Source organism: Ovis aries, chromosome 16 (genome assembly GCF_016772045.2).
Source record: "Ovis aries strain OAR_USU_Benz2616 breed Rambouillet chromosome 16, ARS-UI_Ramb_v3.0, whole genome shotgun sequence".
NCBI lineage: Eukaryota > Metazoa > Chordata > Mammalia > Artiodactyla > Bovidae > Ovis > Ovis aries.
This window is the reverse complement of record NC_056069.1, coordinates 13,699,581-13,716,695: the sequence shown is the minus strand read 5'-3', so window position 1 is coordinate 13,716,695 and position 17,115 is coordinate 13,699,581. Positions and strand designations below refer to the sequence as shown.

General features: G+C 35.6%; 1 protein-coding gene across 40 annotated transcripts in view; it reads left to right on the top strand.

The window, feature by feature from the left end:
• ERBIN (erbb2 interacting protein) overlaps positions 1–17,115 on the top strand; it is a 127,533-nt gene that overhangs the window by 59,354 nt on the left and 51,064 nt on the right. For 39 of the 40 annotated variants that reach the window (XM_060400364.1, XM_060400381.1, XM_060400378.1 and 36 more), the window contains exons 5-8: positions 5,901–5,979; positions 8,440–8,529; positions 10,639–10,695; positions 14,810–14,873. In XM_060400364.1, the coding sequence (XP_060256347.1) occupies positions 5,901–5,979; positions 8,440–8,529; positions 10,639–10,695; positions 14,810–14,873 (290 nt within the window). Of the gene's footprint in view, positions 1–5,900; positions 5,980–6,948; positions 7,088–8,439; positions 8,530–10,638; positions 10,696–14,809; positions 14,874–17,115 lie in introns of those variants that run through there. The other variant, XM_060400368.1, reaches the window with a different exon arrangement.

Below are 17,115 nucleotides of genomic sequence, written 5' to 3'. Positions count from 1 at the left end.
AGGGAAATACCAAGGTCTCCCTTTGATTGCATCTTGTTCATAGAAAGACCAAGGACTAACTGATAGTACCAGGCTAGTTCTTAGATTAGATTTCAGGAGGTATTTTCTCTTTCTCAGCAGTAAAAAGAGAACTCTTCTGTAGAACCAAAATAGATTAATCTGAGCAGGATAGCCATGTTTAATAGTATATTCATTTTATTAAATTTTCACAACAGAGACAAGTTTTTATGACAAGAGTATATGACAAAGAAACAATACCGTTGAAGTCAAGTAAGAATGAAAACGGAACAGGTAGTTGAAATTGCTAAAGAATTAAGTAATTCATGATAAAATTCAGGTTATGCATACTTTATGTATGAGGATGAAAGAGCCATCTTTGGAGACAAGCTAACACAAGCATTGAGCTTAGGCCTCATTGAGAAAGTGAGAGCAAGGATTTGGTGGAAGTGAGGAAGTTAGTGATGCAGGTATCTAAGGTAAGAATGTACCAGAAAGAAGAAACAGCCAGTGTACAGTTTGTAAGGTGAGAGTGTGCATGGCATGTATGAGAAACAGAAGACTATAGTAGCTAAACATAGTGAGCAAGGTGGGAGTGATAGGAATAGAGGTCAGAAAGGTAGGGATTTGGAGCAAAAAGACAATGTAGAGCCTTATACGCATTTGTATGTACTTTGACATTTACTCCCATTCAAGTGGAATCACTTGGAAGGGTTTGAGTCAGGTCATTCAGAGCATGATCTGACTTGCATTTTATTTTTATTTTTTTATGTTTTTTAAAATTTAATTTTAATTGGAGGCTAATTACTTTACATAAAAAGTAAAGTACATACCATTACTTTGTAGTGGTTTTTGCCATACATTGACATGAATCAGCCATGGATTTACATGTGTTCCCCATCCTGAACCCCTCTCCCACCTCCCTCCCCATCCCATCCCTCTGGGTCATCCCAGTGCACCAACCCTGAGTACCCTGTCACATGCATCGAACCTGGACTGGTGATTCGTTTCACATATGATAATATACATGTTTCAGTGCTATTCTCTCAGGTCATCCCACCCTCACCTTCTCCCACAGAGTCCAAAAGACTGTTCGATACTTCTGTGTCTCTTTTGCTGTCTCGCATATAGGGTTATCGTTACCATCTTTCTAAATTCCATACATATGTGTTAGTATACTGTATTGGTGTTTTTCTTTCTGGCCTACTTCACTCTGTATAATAGGCTCCAGTTTCATCCACCTCATTAGAACTGATTCAAATATATTCTTTTTAATGGCTGAGTAATACTCCATAGTGTATATATACCACAGCTTTCTTATCCATTCATCTGCTGATGGACATCTGGGTTGCTTCCATGTCCTGGCTATTATAAACAGAGCTGTGATGAACATTGGGGAACATCTGTCTCTTTCAGTTCTAGTTTCCTCAGTGTGTATGCCCAGCAGTGGGATTGCTGGGTCATAAGGCAGTTCTATTTCCAGTTTTGTAAGGAATCTCCACACTGTTCTCCATAGTGGCTGTACTAGTTTGCATTCCTACCAACAGTGTAAGAGGGTTCCCTTTTCTCCACACCCTCTCCAGCATTTATTGCTTGTAGACTTTTGGTTCGCAGCCATTCTGACTGGCATGAGATGGTACCTCATTGTGGTTTTGATTTGCATGTCTCTGATAATGAGTGATGTTTTGCATCTTTTCATGTGTTTGTTAGCCATCTGTATGTCTTCTATGGAGAAATATCTGTTTAGTTCTTTGACCCACTTTTTGATTGGGTTTTTTATTTTTCTGGAATTGAGCTGCAGGAGTTGCTTGTATATTTTTGAGATTAGTTGTTTGTCAGTTGCTTCATTTGCTATTATTTCTCCCATTCTGAAGGCTGTCTTTTCACTTTGTTTATAGTTTCCTTCGTTGTTCAAAAGTTTGTAAGTTTAATTAGGTCCCATTTGTTTATTTTTGCATTTATTTCCATTACTCTGGGAGGTGGGCCATAGAGGATCCTGCTGTGATTTATGTTGGAGAGTGTTTTGCCTATGTTTTCCTCTAGGAGTTTTATAGTTCTGGTCTTACATTTAGATCTTTAATCCATTTTGAGTTTATTTTGTGTATGGTGTTAGAGAATGTTCTAATTTCATTATTTTACATGTAGCTGTACAGTCTTCCCAGTGCTGTTTATTGAAGAGACTGTCTTCTCGATTGTTTATTCTTGCCTCTTTTGTTGTAGATGAATTGATCATAGGTATGTGGGTTTATTTCTGAACTTTCTATACTGTTCCATTGATCTGTATTTCTGTTTTTGTGCCAGTACCATACTGTTTTTATCAGTGTAGCTGTGTAGTAGAGTCTGAAGTCAGGGCGATTGATACTAGTTAGGAGCATGAGATTAAGAAATGTAATCTGTGTGGTAGTGCTAGTGGGAAAGAAGCTGCCTGCCCTTTGAGGAGACATAAGAGATGAGGGTTCAGTGCCTGCGTTGTAAGGTCCCCTGGGGCAAGGCATGGCAGCATTCTCCAGGATTCTTGCCTGGAGAAGCCCATGGACACAGGAGCCTGGCAGGCTGTAGTGGATAGGGTTGCACAGAGTCGGACATGACTGAAGTGGCTTAGCATGGCACACGTGTGTATAAAACAGGTAAGCATCAAGGATATATTTTATATTACAGGGAACTATAGCCTTTATCTTGTAATAACTTTTAATGGAGTATAATCTGTAAAAAATACTGAATCACTATTCTGTACACCTAAGATGTAATACAGTAAATCAGCTACACTTAAGTTTAAATACATCAATAAATGTGAAAATGTGTTCATTTCTAGGAAATAGCTCAGTTGGCAAAGAATCTGCCTGCAATGCAGGAGACCCTGATTCGATTCCTGGGTCAGCAGATCCACTGGAGAAGGGATAGACTACCCATTCCAGTATTCTTGGGCTTCCCTTGTGGCTCAGCTGGTAAAGAATCCACCTGCAATGCAGGAGACCTGGGGTCAATCCTTGGGTTGGGAAGATCCCTTGGAGAAGGGAAAAGCTACCCACTCCAGTATTTTTGGCCTGGAGAATTCCATGGACTGCACAGTCCATGGGGTTGCAAAGAGTCGAACATGACTCAGTGACTTTCATTTTCTAGGAAATATCAGGAAAATATCTAGTTTTAGTTAATATCTCATTTATATCTATGAGGTTCAACCCTCTCAGAAAGTGTTTATTGAGAAAAAGTAAAGATACCATCAAATGTTGACAAGATATAAATAGGTATTGTAGTATAAAAATTGGTATTGCCACCCTAGTAAAGAATTTGGAAGCTATTGAGTGACACTGATAACTGTGTACCATGTCCTATTCCATTAGTGCACAAGAGAGGCAAAGATTCTCCTCTCAGAGAACAAATACTTCTAAAGATAAATACGTTAATCTGCTTGACATTGTCCCAGATATCACTGGGTTTCTTTACTTTTTGCCCTCTGTGTTTCAGAATGGCTAGTTTCTGTTGCTGTGTCTTCTGTCTCATTGACATTTTCTCCTGCAGTGACTAATCTTTAAATCCTATCCTGTGGTTTTTTCCATTTAGATGTATTGTTTTTATCATTTGTAAAGTTTCCATTTCTTACATTTAACCTTTTCCTCCCCATCATCAATTGTTGATTTTTTCCCTTTAAGTACCATAGCTGTTTTAAAGTCCTTTTTTAAAAATCTTGTTATCTAAGTAGAGAATAATACAGTAAACCTGATGTGCCTGTCAACCAGAACTGTAACATACCAATCAGTATGTTACAGGTATACCTCATACTTTGCCAAACAATCTCTCTCATACATAAATATTTCAAGATGAAGCCACTCTACTATTACCACAATTTGTAGAAAAACAGCTAACAGTAATTCCTTAATATCATTAGATATCCATCAGTGTTAACATTTTCTGATTTGAACCGTTACATGAACTCTGTAAATTCTAGCAAAAGTTCTTTAAACTGAATCATCTTGAAACTTTTAGGGAAAATTGACTTTTAATAACAACAATGATAAAAAACCTTTCCTTAAGGAACCATTGAGCCCAGATTTTTGAAGTTGTTATTGAGATGATTGTAGAGTTACATGCATTTTTAAGAAACAGTACAAATTGGTACTCTTGTACTTAGCACCTGCTTTCCCCCATTGATAACAATTGCAATTGTTACAGAACAGCAGTGGTGTTGACCGATAGTGATACGGTCTCCCAGTCTTGCTTGGCTTCTTTCCGTTTACGTGCCTGCAGGTGTGTGTGTAGTATAGGTTTAGATGTTTACCATAGGCAGTTCTCTTTGGTCTCCTCTGTCTGGGTGGTTATTCAGTTTTTCCTTAGCTTTTTTAACCTGGATGGTTTTGATGATTACTGGCCAGTTTTGTAGGACTTCTCTTCATCTGGACTTGTCTGATACCTGCTTGTGGTTAAATCGGGTTGGTGTGTGGGGAAGGACTGTGACAGTGGGTGTTGCACCCCTTCTCAATGCATCTGAAGATGAATTGCACTGTGATCGTACTGGTAGCTGCTAGCCTTTAAAGGGTTGAAGTGGTTGGTGTCTGTGAGAGTTCTTTACTCTTTCCCCTCTTAAAAATTAGTATGTGTTTTGGGGGAGAAGCTTTGAAACTATATTGATATACTGTTTTTCTTCATTCTGTTACCCACTAATTTTAGCATCCATTGCTAAGTTTTGACTGATCAGTTATTGCTGTAGTATTTGCCAGTTGATGATTTTGTATCATTTCATTTTTCATCATCTGAAATTCTGTGGTTGGCTCTGTAATAAACTTGCTTAGAATCATACGTTCATGAAGTTGACAGAGCCTTAAGTGATCCTCTAGTGTCAGCCCTTTTGAATAGTCATGTTGTGTTAGTGAAGGAATGAGTTTTCTATTAATAGAATTTTGGGAACATTTTTTTAAGTTATTAATTTGCATTCCTCTAATCTGGATTACAACAGTACTACTTAAATTTGGTCTGTGGATTGTTGCTAACTCAACTATTGCTGCTATATTTTCGCTGAGATAAGTTGAGGTAAGATTAAGTGCCTAGAAACTTCTGCCATAATTTCACTTGTCACGTTTTTGTTGTATTTTGCAGAAGTATTGGTGTATAACTGCCTCAGGCATGTCCATTGGCATATCTGATGCATATTCTCTGTCAATACCTCTTCTATCTTCAGCTTTGCTTTCAGCTTTGTTACCCTAGGTGTATTAGAGGCCAGCTCAATCTGGAACCCAGGATTTAAAAAGTAATGCCTCTTTTATATTCTACTATATAAAAATTAGATAAATAATAAGGACCATAAGGACCTCCTATATAGCACAAGGAACTCTTCTTAATACTCTGTAATGACCTATATAGGAAAAGAGTCTTTAAAAAAATGAATATATGTGTATGTTTAACTGATTTACTTTTACTGTACAGCAGAAAGTAACACAACATTATAAATCAACTATACTCCAATGAAAAATTTTTTAAAGTAGTGCATCTTTTTATGTGAAAACACAGAAAGAATGCTGGTTATTCTGAATTTTGGGTCCCTAACACCACACAGAAAAGGCACTGATTTTCTGATGAACAGCGAGAAGGAAAGGAGGGTAAAACTAAACAAGATAGTTTGTCGTTGTTTAGTTTCTTAGTCATGTCTGATAATTAGCAGTAGTCATAAAGAGGCAGAAGAGAAGAGAGAAATTTTTTTTTTGAGATTTAAAGTTTTTAATTTAATAATTAGAAATTTTTGTGGAGGTGATTCTGTTTGATTGACATTGGTGGTGTCAGTTTATCAAGATTCTACTCCGTTGATAAATTTTGAATCTGTGAAGTGTATGTTAATTATTAATATTGTTATGATTTTCTCCTTTGTAATAGATTCTTTACACTTAATGATTAATTATTTGTTCATTTTCTAGGAATACAAGAGTTTCCAGAAAATATAAAAAATTGTAAAGTTTTGACAGTTGTGGAGGCCAGTGTAAATCCTATTTCCAAGTAAGTTCTTCTCTGTTGAATTATAATATGTCAATAAAGCAACTATAATAAAGTAGAATACTACTTTCTACATTTTAATCAGCAGTTAATATCAATCTTAAATCTATACAAAATTTTAGTTTTACATTGAAAAGGAACCTTTTTAATGCTCTTTCCAACCCCGTATATTAGAAAGGTAAATTTGACATCCATACAGATAATACAAGTGGTGTTCTCCAAGTCCCATGGTTAGTAATTGTCAAAAATGAGACTAGGATCTAGGCCTCCTTAGCTCAGTGTTACTTGTACAATATAAGAATGTCTTCACTTGCACATCCAATGTGTGGCACACTCAAACTTTTGAAAATAAGAGAAACTGAAAAGTCAAAAAGCTAAAAACAAAAAAAGGAAAAAGCTAGGTGATTGGTTGTATTATATACCAAAGGTCACATATATTCTTTTGTGATCATAATGGTTTGAAGCAGAATGCTTTCCTATAACAGAAGTGTTAAATTTTGAAAAAACAGAATGACAAAGCAAAAGATGAATATTGTAAAGCATAGCTTAGTATAGCTAAAATGAAAGTTGAAACCGGCTTTCACATATTACAGTAAATCCCCTACATATGAACGAGTTGCGTTCTGAGAGTACATTCATAAGGCTGCTGCTGCTGCTGCTGCTAAGTCGCTTCAGTCGTGTCCGATTCTGTGAGACCCCATAGATGGCAGCCCGCTAGGCTCCTCTGTCCCTGGGATTAGCTACTCAATTAACACAATCGACTATACAGTACTATACTGTAGTAGGTTTATAATACTTTCCACACAAATAATACATAAAAAACAAATAAAATATAAAGATAACATTTTTAATCTTACAGTACAGTACCTAGAAAAATACAGTACTACCAGCTACATCAGTGCTGCTTATATGCTTGCTTCTGCACATCCTGGGCTTGAAATAAAGATACCATGCTACTTCTGTACTGTATAGAATACTCTTCAGTAAAGTACACAGAAGCACAACCGGTTGTAGAGGACGCATGCTTATGACAGTGTATTCCAGACACGTGAACTCTTATGTTTGAACCTGCAGATGCATGTTCGCATCTTTGAAAGCTCACAACTTCAAGGTTTGTATGTAAGGGACTTACTGTACAAATTTAACAGGTTTTTCCAAACATAGACAAACATGTAAAGGCAAACACGTAAAGATGATGTTTTACGTTTACCTGAAAATACTATTCTAGCATCGGGTTCTAGATCTGTAATTTATTAGCCAGAGGAAATAAAAGCAAAGTTATTTATAGGTTCTTATATGACCCTAAATGTCATTCAGCTTTTAATATTAGTTCTCATTTGGTCATTATAAAATTATATGATCTTTATTTGATTATTTAGGAACCAAATATTGAAATGGAAAATAATTGAAACCAATAATTCTCAAATGGGGACAGTTTTGCTGTTGACAGCCATTTGGTAAATTCTGAAGACATTTTTTGGTTTACACAACTTGTGGTGGCCAGTGCTAGCTAGCTTCAAGTGATTTAGAGGTTTACACGACTTACGGTGGTGGGAAGTGCTAGCTTCAAGTGATTTAGAGGCTAAGATGCTAATGCAGAAGACAGCCTCCTGGCAACACAAAATTATCCAGCCCTAAAAGTCAGCTGGCTCACCAGGCAGCTCAGTGGTAAAGAATTCACCTGCCAGTGCGGGAGTTGCTGGTTCAATCCCTGGGTCCTGAAGATTCCCTGGAGAAGGAAATGGCCGCTCCTTCCAGTTTTCTTGCCTGGGAAAATCCCAAGGACAGAGGAGCCTGGCAGGGTGCAGTGCATGGGATCACAAGAATTGAACACGAGTTAGCAACTAAGTAACAACAACAAAAGTCGATACTGTCAAAGTTTAGAATTTTTATTTAATCCTTTCAATTTATGTTAGATAAGGTAAGTTTCAAGAGTGCCTGCTGATGTCATGAAAGTGAAGTCGCTCAGTCGTGTCCGACTCTTTGCGACCCCATGGAATGTACCCTACCAGGCTCCTCTGTCCATGGGATTTTCCAGGCAATAGTATTGGAGTGGATTGCCATTTCCTTCTCCAGGGGGATCTTCCCGACCCAGGGATTGAACCCATGTCTCCCGCATTGTAGACAGACGCTTTACTGTCTGAGCCACCAGGGAAAGGTGCTGATGTCATAGTCATGTCCTAAATACATTTCTCTGTGTTGAGGTTCATTCATAGTTGACTGTTACGTGCAGATTTTATCTTATTGAGACAAATACTGCTTTACTTCCTTTTTTCAAAATGATGAAGATACAAACATTGAAGCTGTAAGTTATTATAAAAGGTAAATCTCAATATGAGGATCACTCATAAAAGAGATAGCTGTTATCTGTTAAGAACATGTGTTGGTTAGACTGTTTCTTAGATTTTAATAGACTAAAATTCTGCATATGAATTAAATTTAAACCCTGTTTATTTTATATAGGCTTCCTGATGGATTTTCTCAGCTGTTAAACTTAACCCAGTTATATCTGAATGATGCTTTCCTTGAGTTCTTGCCAGCTAATTTTGGCAGGTAAGTTATAGTTTCTTCTAAAACCTTCTCTTGTTAGCTCTTAGCAAAACTTTTGCAAAGTTTACCAGACTACAGGCTGCTTTAGCAATACTGTTAATTACAGTTTCGTGAGCTCTTTTGTAATTATTTCTAAGCATTGTAATTTTTATAGTTTCTTCAGCACTTGTTATTTTGACTTGGAATTTATTTTCCCAAATAAAAATAAGCAGTGAAAATTTTAAAGAAAAAAAGTAATTTAAGACTTGGTTTTAAAGTACGTAAAAATAAGGAGTTTAACTTGGGATAATTTTTGTATATTTTTGATGGAATGCTTTATTCTCAGCACTTACATATTGTTTAAATGATCTAATTACTGGTTTATCTGTCTTCTTCACTGGAATTGAAGTTCTAGAGAAAAGAAAAATGTGTTTCTGGGATCCAGCCCGTTGCTCCCTCCTTAAATTTGTGCTTCTTGTTGTATTATATATAGTCCCTGAGTAATTTTTCTAATGAAAAGATGAATCAGTAAATGAACAGTAGGTATTAAATTATTATTGTGTTCAAATTAATTACTAGAGAAAGTGCTATCCAAGTATGTGTTAATAGGGCAATGTTCTTGTTTTTTTTCTTAAAGAGAGATATATCATATGGTCTCACTTAAATGTAAATTCTAAAATAACCACCAAAACCCCAACCTCATAGATAGACAGAGAAAAGATTGGTGTTTGCTAGAAGTGGAGTGGTGGGTAGAGATGGGAAGAATGAGTGAAGGTAGTCAAATGATACAAACCTCCAGTTTATAAAATAAATCATGGGGATGTAATGTCATGGTGACTATAGTTAACCATACTATATTATGTATTTGAAAGTTTCTTCAGAGAATAGATCTTAAAAGTCATCTCAAGAAGAAACTTTGTTTTTTATATTTAAGTATAGTGACAGATGTTAACTAGACTTGTTTTGGTAACCATTTCACAATGTAGTTGACCCTGGAACAATGCAGGGGGTTAGGGGTGCTGATCCTCCCAACACAGTAGAACTCTGCATGTAATTCACAGTTGGCCCTCCATATCTATAGTTCCTTAGTATCCAGGGTTCCAAATCCATTAGATTCAACCAACCACAGACTGTGTGGTACCACAGTATTTACTATTGGGGAAAAAAATCTGTATATGAGTGGATTCACACAATCAAAACCCATGTTTTTCAAGGGTTAACCGAGGGTTAACTTTAGCTCAAGTGGTTACTCCATCTTCTGATGCCCATGTTCAACGATGTATATGCAGATATCAAATAATTATGTTGTACACCTGAAACTAACAAAGTGTTGTTTGTTAATTGTACTTCAATAAAGAAAAAAGAATTTGGGACATTGTTGTAGCCCAGTGAACTGTGGGACCCACATTATAATGCTTATATTTTTATACACATACACATATATATGGATCCATATACACACATATATATACACATACACACATAGTGTATGTGTGTACATACACACATTTCATGTACTTGTTAGATTTCTGTGTCTGGCATTTGGACCACTTTTTAAATTGAAATGTATTTGGCATGTAACACTCTACAAGTTTAAAGTATACACCCTGCTGACTTGATCTGTTGTATATTGTAATATGGTTGCCACTTGTAGCATTAGCAAGCACTTCAGGACCGGTTCTTCTGCTCATTTATCCTCTAAATTGGAACATGCATCACTGAAGTGCCAGAGGATTTCTCCCTTTCCATGTCCTGTTTTGTTTCTTTATTTTTCTCTCTCAGATCTCAACTCTAGACTTAAATTATTGTTCTCTAATCTACTAATGACTAATAACTGGGGGGAGGATTTCATTAAAATGCACAAAGTTTATTAGGATTGACATTAGGGGACAATTACTTTGTGCTTTGGATATGTTTAGAAATATTTACTGAAGCTTCTCCCCCATTAATTCTGAGGAGCAAAAATAGTCTTTTCTGTCTTTGTATTTTTGTGTAATTTTTAACACTAGATTCTACACATTGTAATTACACAATAAATATTGGTTGCTTTAAAACTTTAGAGAATGACATTAATTCATTAATTAAATTCTTATCTTTGTCATAGATGCTTAATTCATTTTATTTGTTTTGCAGATTAACTAAACTCCAAATATTAGAACTTAGAGAAAACCAGTTGAAAATGTTGCCAAAGTAAGTAAAGGTGTTATCTTTTCCAAAATTTAGTTCAGCATTTTAAATTCTTAGAGAAATATTAATTTTCTATTATCTAAAATATGAGTACAGATTATTTTAAAAGACTGACATTTGTGGTCATTGTATTTTAATTAGTGGAGTTCAGTATACATCTCTTGGACTTCCCTGGTGGCTCAGACAGTAAAGCGTCTGTCTACAATGCGGGAGACCTGGGTTCGAGCCCTGGGTTGGGAAGATCCCCTGGAGAAGGAAATGGCAATCCACTCCAGAACTGTTGCCTGGAAAATCCCAAGGACAGAGGAGCCTGGTACACTACAGTCTTTGGGGTCGAAAAGAGTTGGGCACGACTGAGCGACTTCACTTCACTTAATACATCTCTTAGTATTTATTAGTGATTTCATAGCTTTCTGAAACTCAGTCTTGTGTGACAAAAGTCAAAATAGTAAGTATGTAAAGCTCACCTGTGTCCCAAATAAAGGTCCCCATTTTTGTACTGGAGTTTTTTCTTAGTGCTCCTTAAAGAGATCCATAAAGTCTTCTCTGTGAAGTCTGATTAACTCTAGTTCTCAGAACTTGTATGGTTTAAATTAGAAATGGGATGGAAGGCCCCCTACTGGTAAGCTAACATCAGGAGGAGATGACAGTCCAAGAGCAAAAATTAAAATGAAAACGGATCTACAGACTCAAAATGCACTAGTCTACGTCCTTTATTGAAGATATGTCTTAAAACATCCTGATTCACTACTGCGTTTTTGTAGTTTAGGCAAGTGGCAAACTACAGACTGGCTAAGTTTGGCCCGGTGCCTAATTTTTTCTAAATAAATTTCCTAAGAAGCGCATTCATTCATTCACTCACATGTTGTTTATAGCTGCTTTTGCTCTACAGTGATAGAGTCAAGTAGTTGTGACAGAAACTGTGTGCAGAGCTTAAAATATCTGACCCTTACAGAAAACTTCCCAGTCTCCTGTGGCAATTTATTTGTCAAGAGTTGGCTATCTCTTGTTAGAAGCATCTGCCATTTTCCAGGAGTTAGTTGTTCTGTGTACTCAACTTCTGTAGCATCTTGTTTATATCAGTTATGATATTTACCACATTAGTCTAATTTTTAAAATACATTTTACTCTCTCCCTGCCTGGCTAGCATATTTTCATGTGCACGTGTACTTGATCCTCCTTCTTCCCCACTCCAACCCATGAGTATAAATCTCTGAGGGCAAGAAGCGCACATGGTTTTGATTCCCCAAAGACTGGAATGATTACTGTGTATATTGTTGTATAAATTAAAATGAGAATTATCTGTTAAAATTCAAAAAGGTTTGACTTTTTGGAGATTTGGTATTGGCATTGATGAATCCTTAGCTCAGAACTTGACTGTTAAGAGATTTGAATAATCTGGGTATAAATTGTTTACTGAAATAGCTAAGCTTACCGTTAATATGGTATCTCTGATATCATAGGTAATTCACTTATTTTGTCTCCTTATATTTTAATTTTAACCTCAGAATGGACTCTCATGTATTTGCAAATGTAACTCTTTATTGCTTTTTTAAAGACATGGTTACAATATTTGAGGCCTCACAAATTAAAAAGAGGCCATGGTTTTATGTGTCAGGAAAGTCTAGTGCTTTCAGGTTATGTGAGTAGATCTTTTTATGATCAAAGATTCAAACAGTGAAAAAGCTATTTTAAATATATAGTTCAGTGAAATTTAATACCATGTTAATCCTGGAGGGCCCAGTACCAAAAAACCAAATGATGTTTATTTCCCCTCTGAGACAGGAGAAGAGAAGGTAAAAATGAGTTAAATACGAAGAAAGTTTAGAGATAAGCAGAAGGAAGTTTGAGGGATGATTGCTTTTACTTTCTCCTTGAAGTAGGAAGCTGGATCTTAAATGAAGTAGGACCAAATATGCCCATGTTAGCTACAGCAAGTTGAGATGGAGACACTTTTAAAATTTTACAATGTATTTCCTCTTTTTATTACATATCTCTGTCATTTGTTTTCCTAAATCAGTTTTAAAACTTAGATTTTTAAGGATATTGTTTGTAATTGAGTTTTCCAGTGTAAAGGTTTTTATATCCTTAAAAAAAAAATTTTACCCTTGTTGATATAAAGTGAATTGCTACATGTGAATTTTCTGTGTTACCATTGTAACAGTATTGAATTAAGAAAAATAAGACCATCTTTTCTTTTTCCAGTCTTACTCCCTCTGCACAGCTCTCTTCACCTTTCTCACATATCAACCTAGTGTAGTATTATGGACATAGAAATTAGTATCTAATCTTTTCTTGAGAAAGATCCTGGAAACACCTTTTCACTTTGTAATAAAGCAAATTGGAACTGAATTACAGGTTTTCTGGACAAAGACAGATATGAGTAAAGTCAAATTTTTATATCTCATAGAACCTGAAAATAGGCACTCAGAATCAAAGTTAAATAAAGCAACTTTGAGAAAAATTGGTACTGGGAGATGAATTAAATTAAAGGAGTGTTGATAAAATGGCATATTTAAAATGAAAGGGTTTGGGAAAATTAGCTTTCTGTAATATTAGGTAAGTAACATAATAACTGGGCTTCCCAGGTGGCGCTAGTGGTAAAGAACCTGCCTGCCATGCAGGTAGACATAAGAGACCCAGGTTTGGTCCCTGGGCCAGGAAGATCCCCTGAAGAAGGAAATGGCAACCCATTGCAATGTGCTTGCCTGGAGAATCCCATGGACAGAGGAGCCTGGTGGGCTGCAGTCCATGGGGTCGCACAGAATTGGACACGACTGAAGCAACTTAGCACGCATATGCACAATATAATAAATTACTTTACAATTATTATATGTTTTCTTTTTCACTAAAAAACCAGAGAGATTTAAGCTGATTTTATCTTACTTTCTATTACTAATTTGTTGAATGTCGAGAAGATAGAAATAATATGTGTTCTTTGTCATAATTTAAGGAGTCTGTTGGTTTTTAATGATGTTAATTTTCCAGTTAACACATTGATATATTGATATTATGATGATTGTATTTTGCCATATGCAAAAAAGAGTTAATATAGTTCCTAAAGAGTTTCCTAGTGTGGTCTGTTGGTTAGGATTCAGCACTTTTACTGCTGTGTCCAGGGTTCAGTTTCTAGTTGGGGAATCTCTTGCAGGCCATGTGGGATGGTGTGCCCCCCAATTTTTTTTAAATTTAATGTAGTTCCTATCTGGTTACCTGGTAGCAATCTATTAAATAATAGGTTTTTCTAAAAATAATAATTTTAGAGTATAAATATATTTGAATTAACAGTTCAGTTTAAGAAGTGCCTTATTTATTGAAGGAATATAAAATACAACTTAATTTATTTCATCATGAAATCAGTTTGTACATTCAAGTTTCTGTAATGGCAGAGAACTGTTGGTATTGAGTTGAAAGTTTAAAAATGGTATATTATAGCTTTAATTTAAAATAAATACAGTCTTCTAATTATATTTTTGATTCATATAAAGCTTTGTTGTGAATTGTATTGAATTTAATTTGAAAGTGTGGAGAACAATGTAATATTTGCTGTTCTTGGAATTTTTAGTTAATTATCTTAAAGTTTTTTACAAATACACCAGTTTTGAAAAATGGTAGTAATTAATATGAAGCTACCTAACAATCTAATCATTAGTTGATTTATACTATCTGAGAAGTTATTCTGTGAAGGAAAAACAAAAATGGAAAGTCACTGGTATTCTGGTCTGTGTAATTACTGCAATTACTTCTTAAGAATATAAATAACCTGGGATTTCCCTGATGGCTCAGTGTTTTAAGACTGCACGCTTCCAATGCAGGGGGCGCAGGCTCAATCCCTGGTTGGGGAACTAAGATCCCACATACTGTGGGCATGGCCAAAAAGTAAAATAAAAAAGAATAGAAATAACCTGGAGAGAAGCCAAAGTCAGAGAATAACTAATAACTTATTTCATTTTTATTTGGAAATTAAATGTGACTTGTTTCTTAGAAAATCATTATTTTTATTTTGCCAACATTTGAAAGCCTATATGTTATTAGGTAATACATAAGAATATTTTACAAGTTTCCTTGTAATTGTTATTTTTGTATACTTAATTCCTTATTACTCCATTGTGCATAGAACCATGAATAGACTGACCCAGCTGGAAAGACTGGACTTGGGAAGTAATGAATTCACAGAAGTGGTAAGTTCTCACCAACCTTACTATCCATAAGTCATTCATTTGATCAAGAAAAAAAATGTGAAAATTAAGGTATTTATTTCTTTGCATTTTTAAAGTATAAAATTGGATAAAGATACACACATATTTTGGAGAGACAAGATATAAAAGTTTTTGACAGGATAATTAAACAGATAGCAACATCTAATAGGAGTGAGGGTAAAAATGTAAAATAATGAGAAGCCCATGGAAAAGGTAATTAATAGTTTTTGGCACAGAAAGTAGAAATTCTGGAAGATTATAAGGGAAAAGCTTTCATCAGACTAGAATGCATCAGGAAAAGAACTTGAGTCAAAAATAACTTCATGGGAATATTGCTTAGGAATTTATTCAGTGGTAGCATACTTCTCTGGAGAAGGCAATGGCATCCCACTCCAGTACACTTCCCTGGAAGATCCCATGGACGGAGGAGCTTGGTAGACTGCAGTCCATGGAGTCGCGAAGAGTCGGACACGACTGAGTGACTTCACTTTCCCTTTTCACTTTCCTGCATTGGAGAAGGAAATGGCAACCCACTCCAGTGTTCTTGCCTGGAGAATCCCAGGGACGGGGGAGCCTGGTGGGCTGCCGTCTCTGGGGTAGCACAGAGTTGGACACGACTGAAGCGACTTCGCAGCAGCAGTAGCAGCATGCTTCTCTATAATTTTACTTAATAGCTAAAAGAAAAACATTGAATGAAACAGCTGTTATTTTCGAGTTGATAATGAGACCTCTGGATTGTGTTTTTGCTTTGTTTCCAAAGTCGTATGATGCTGAATCAAAAAGAAAAGAATGTAAGCAATTTGATGTCTCCAGTCATTGCTTCAGGAGAACTCAGATAATAAGCTAGATATTTGTTTTTTGAAGAGAAGCTCGTTAACTTGAAAAATCATCATTAAAATTTTTATACTGTGTTTACAAGTTTTAATTGTTGCAAGTTTCAAGTGCTAGTCTCAAAAACAAGAGTTTCTCAGCACTGTTGCTGCATAATTGTCCTGTGGAAATTGTATTAGCTCACTAAACAGCTTTTCAGCTGAAGTCACTGGAGGAGCGTGGTGGTTTGGGGTATCTCATATTTTTTCTAAAATACTGTCTTTTATATTCTGTATTTTAATTGAAGCTGATATATGATGAATCTTACTGTGTTTTGTAGATGTTTTTACTCTTTTTTAAAAAATGCATATTCTGTGCTTCATAAATTATCTGTTGTATATTTCCTCAGTATTTGTCTTTACATGTATTCATCTATTGCCATATTAACTATTTTAAGTTTCTAAATTGCTGTTAATTTTATAAATCAGAGCAGAATTCAAAATCATTAAATTTTGGACCATTTCCTTCTTCGAGCATTACACATTTTTTAAAAAAATTACTATTACAGTTTTAACAGGTAATGCACAAAAGGGGCTTCTTAGGTGGCTCAGTGGTAAAGAATCTGCCAGTGCCAGAGACGTGAGTTCAATTCCTGGGGTGGGAACATCCCCTGGAGAAGGAAATGGCAACCCACTGCAGTATTCTTGCCTGGGAAATCCCATGGACAGAGGAGCCTGGCAGGCTACAGTCCATAGGGTCGCAGAGAGTCGGATACAACTGAGCATACACACATGCAAGGCACAAAAAGAGATTTTTTTAATCCAAGTTAAACCTAGAATTCTTACTTATACGTTAATAGTAAATCTGAGTGACATGCCTTGTATGTGTTACTCGTGTTATAGTGATGAGATATGATGACACCCCAATGCCATCATACTGTCAATGATTGGACACAGGTTTGTGGGTTACTGGAAATATCTTTAAAGGATTCATTCAGAAGAGCCTCCAAGGATGAATAACCTAAGGGTAAATTTTGCCTGAATACCAGGTCCACAAACAATATCCTACTATGTAATTACTAAAAGCTTAAAATAACACAATAGGTTTATCATATGATTATGCCTTGGTTTACTTACTTTTGCTTATGATTGGGTTTTTAAGATGTAGCTTGCCTTATTTCTTTTTTCCTCCCTCTTAGTCATCAGGGAATAGCTTTTCTTTAAGATTTCCTAAAAGTCTACATCTTTTTGTGGATAATGATTGAGAGTATACTTTTATTGTATTCTTGAAAGTAATGGATCTTATTAATTGTGTAAATACTTTGGCCTGTTACATAATCAAAAGCTTAATTTATGCTATTATGGAATATCTTTAGTAATATTTGTATAATAACTATTACACGGTGGAAAGACTT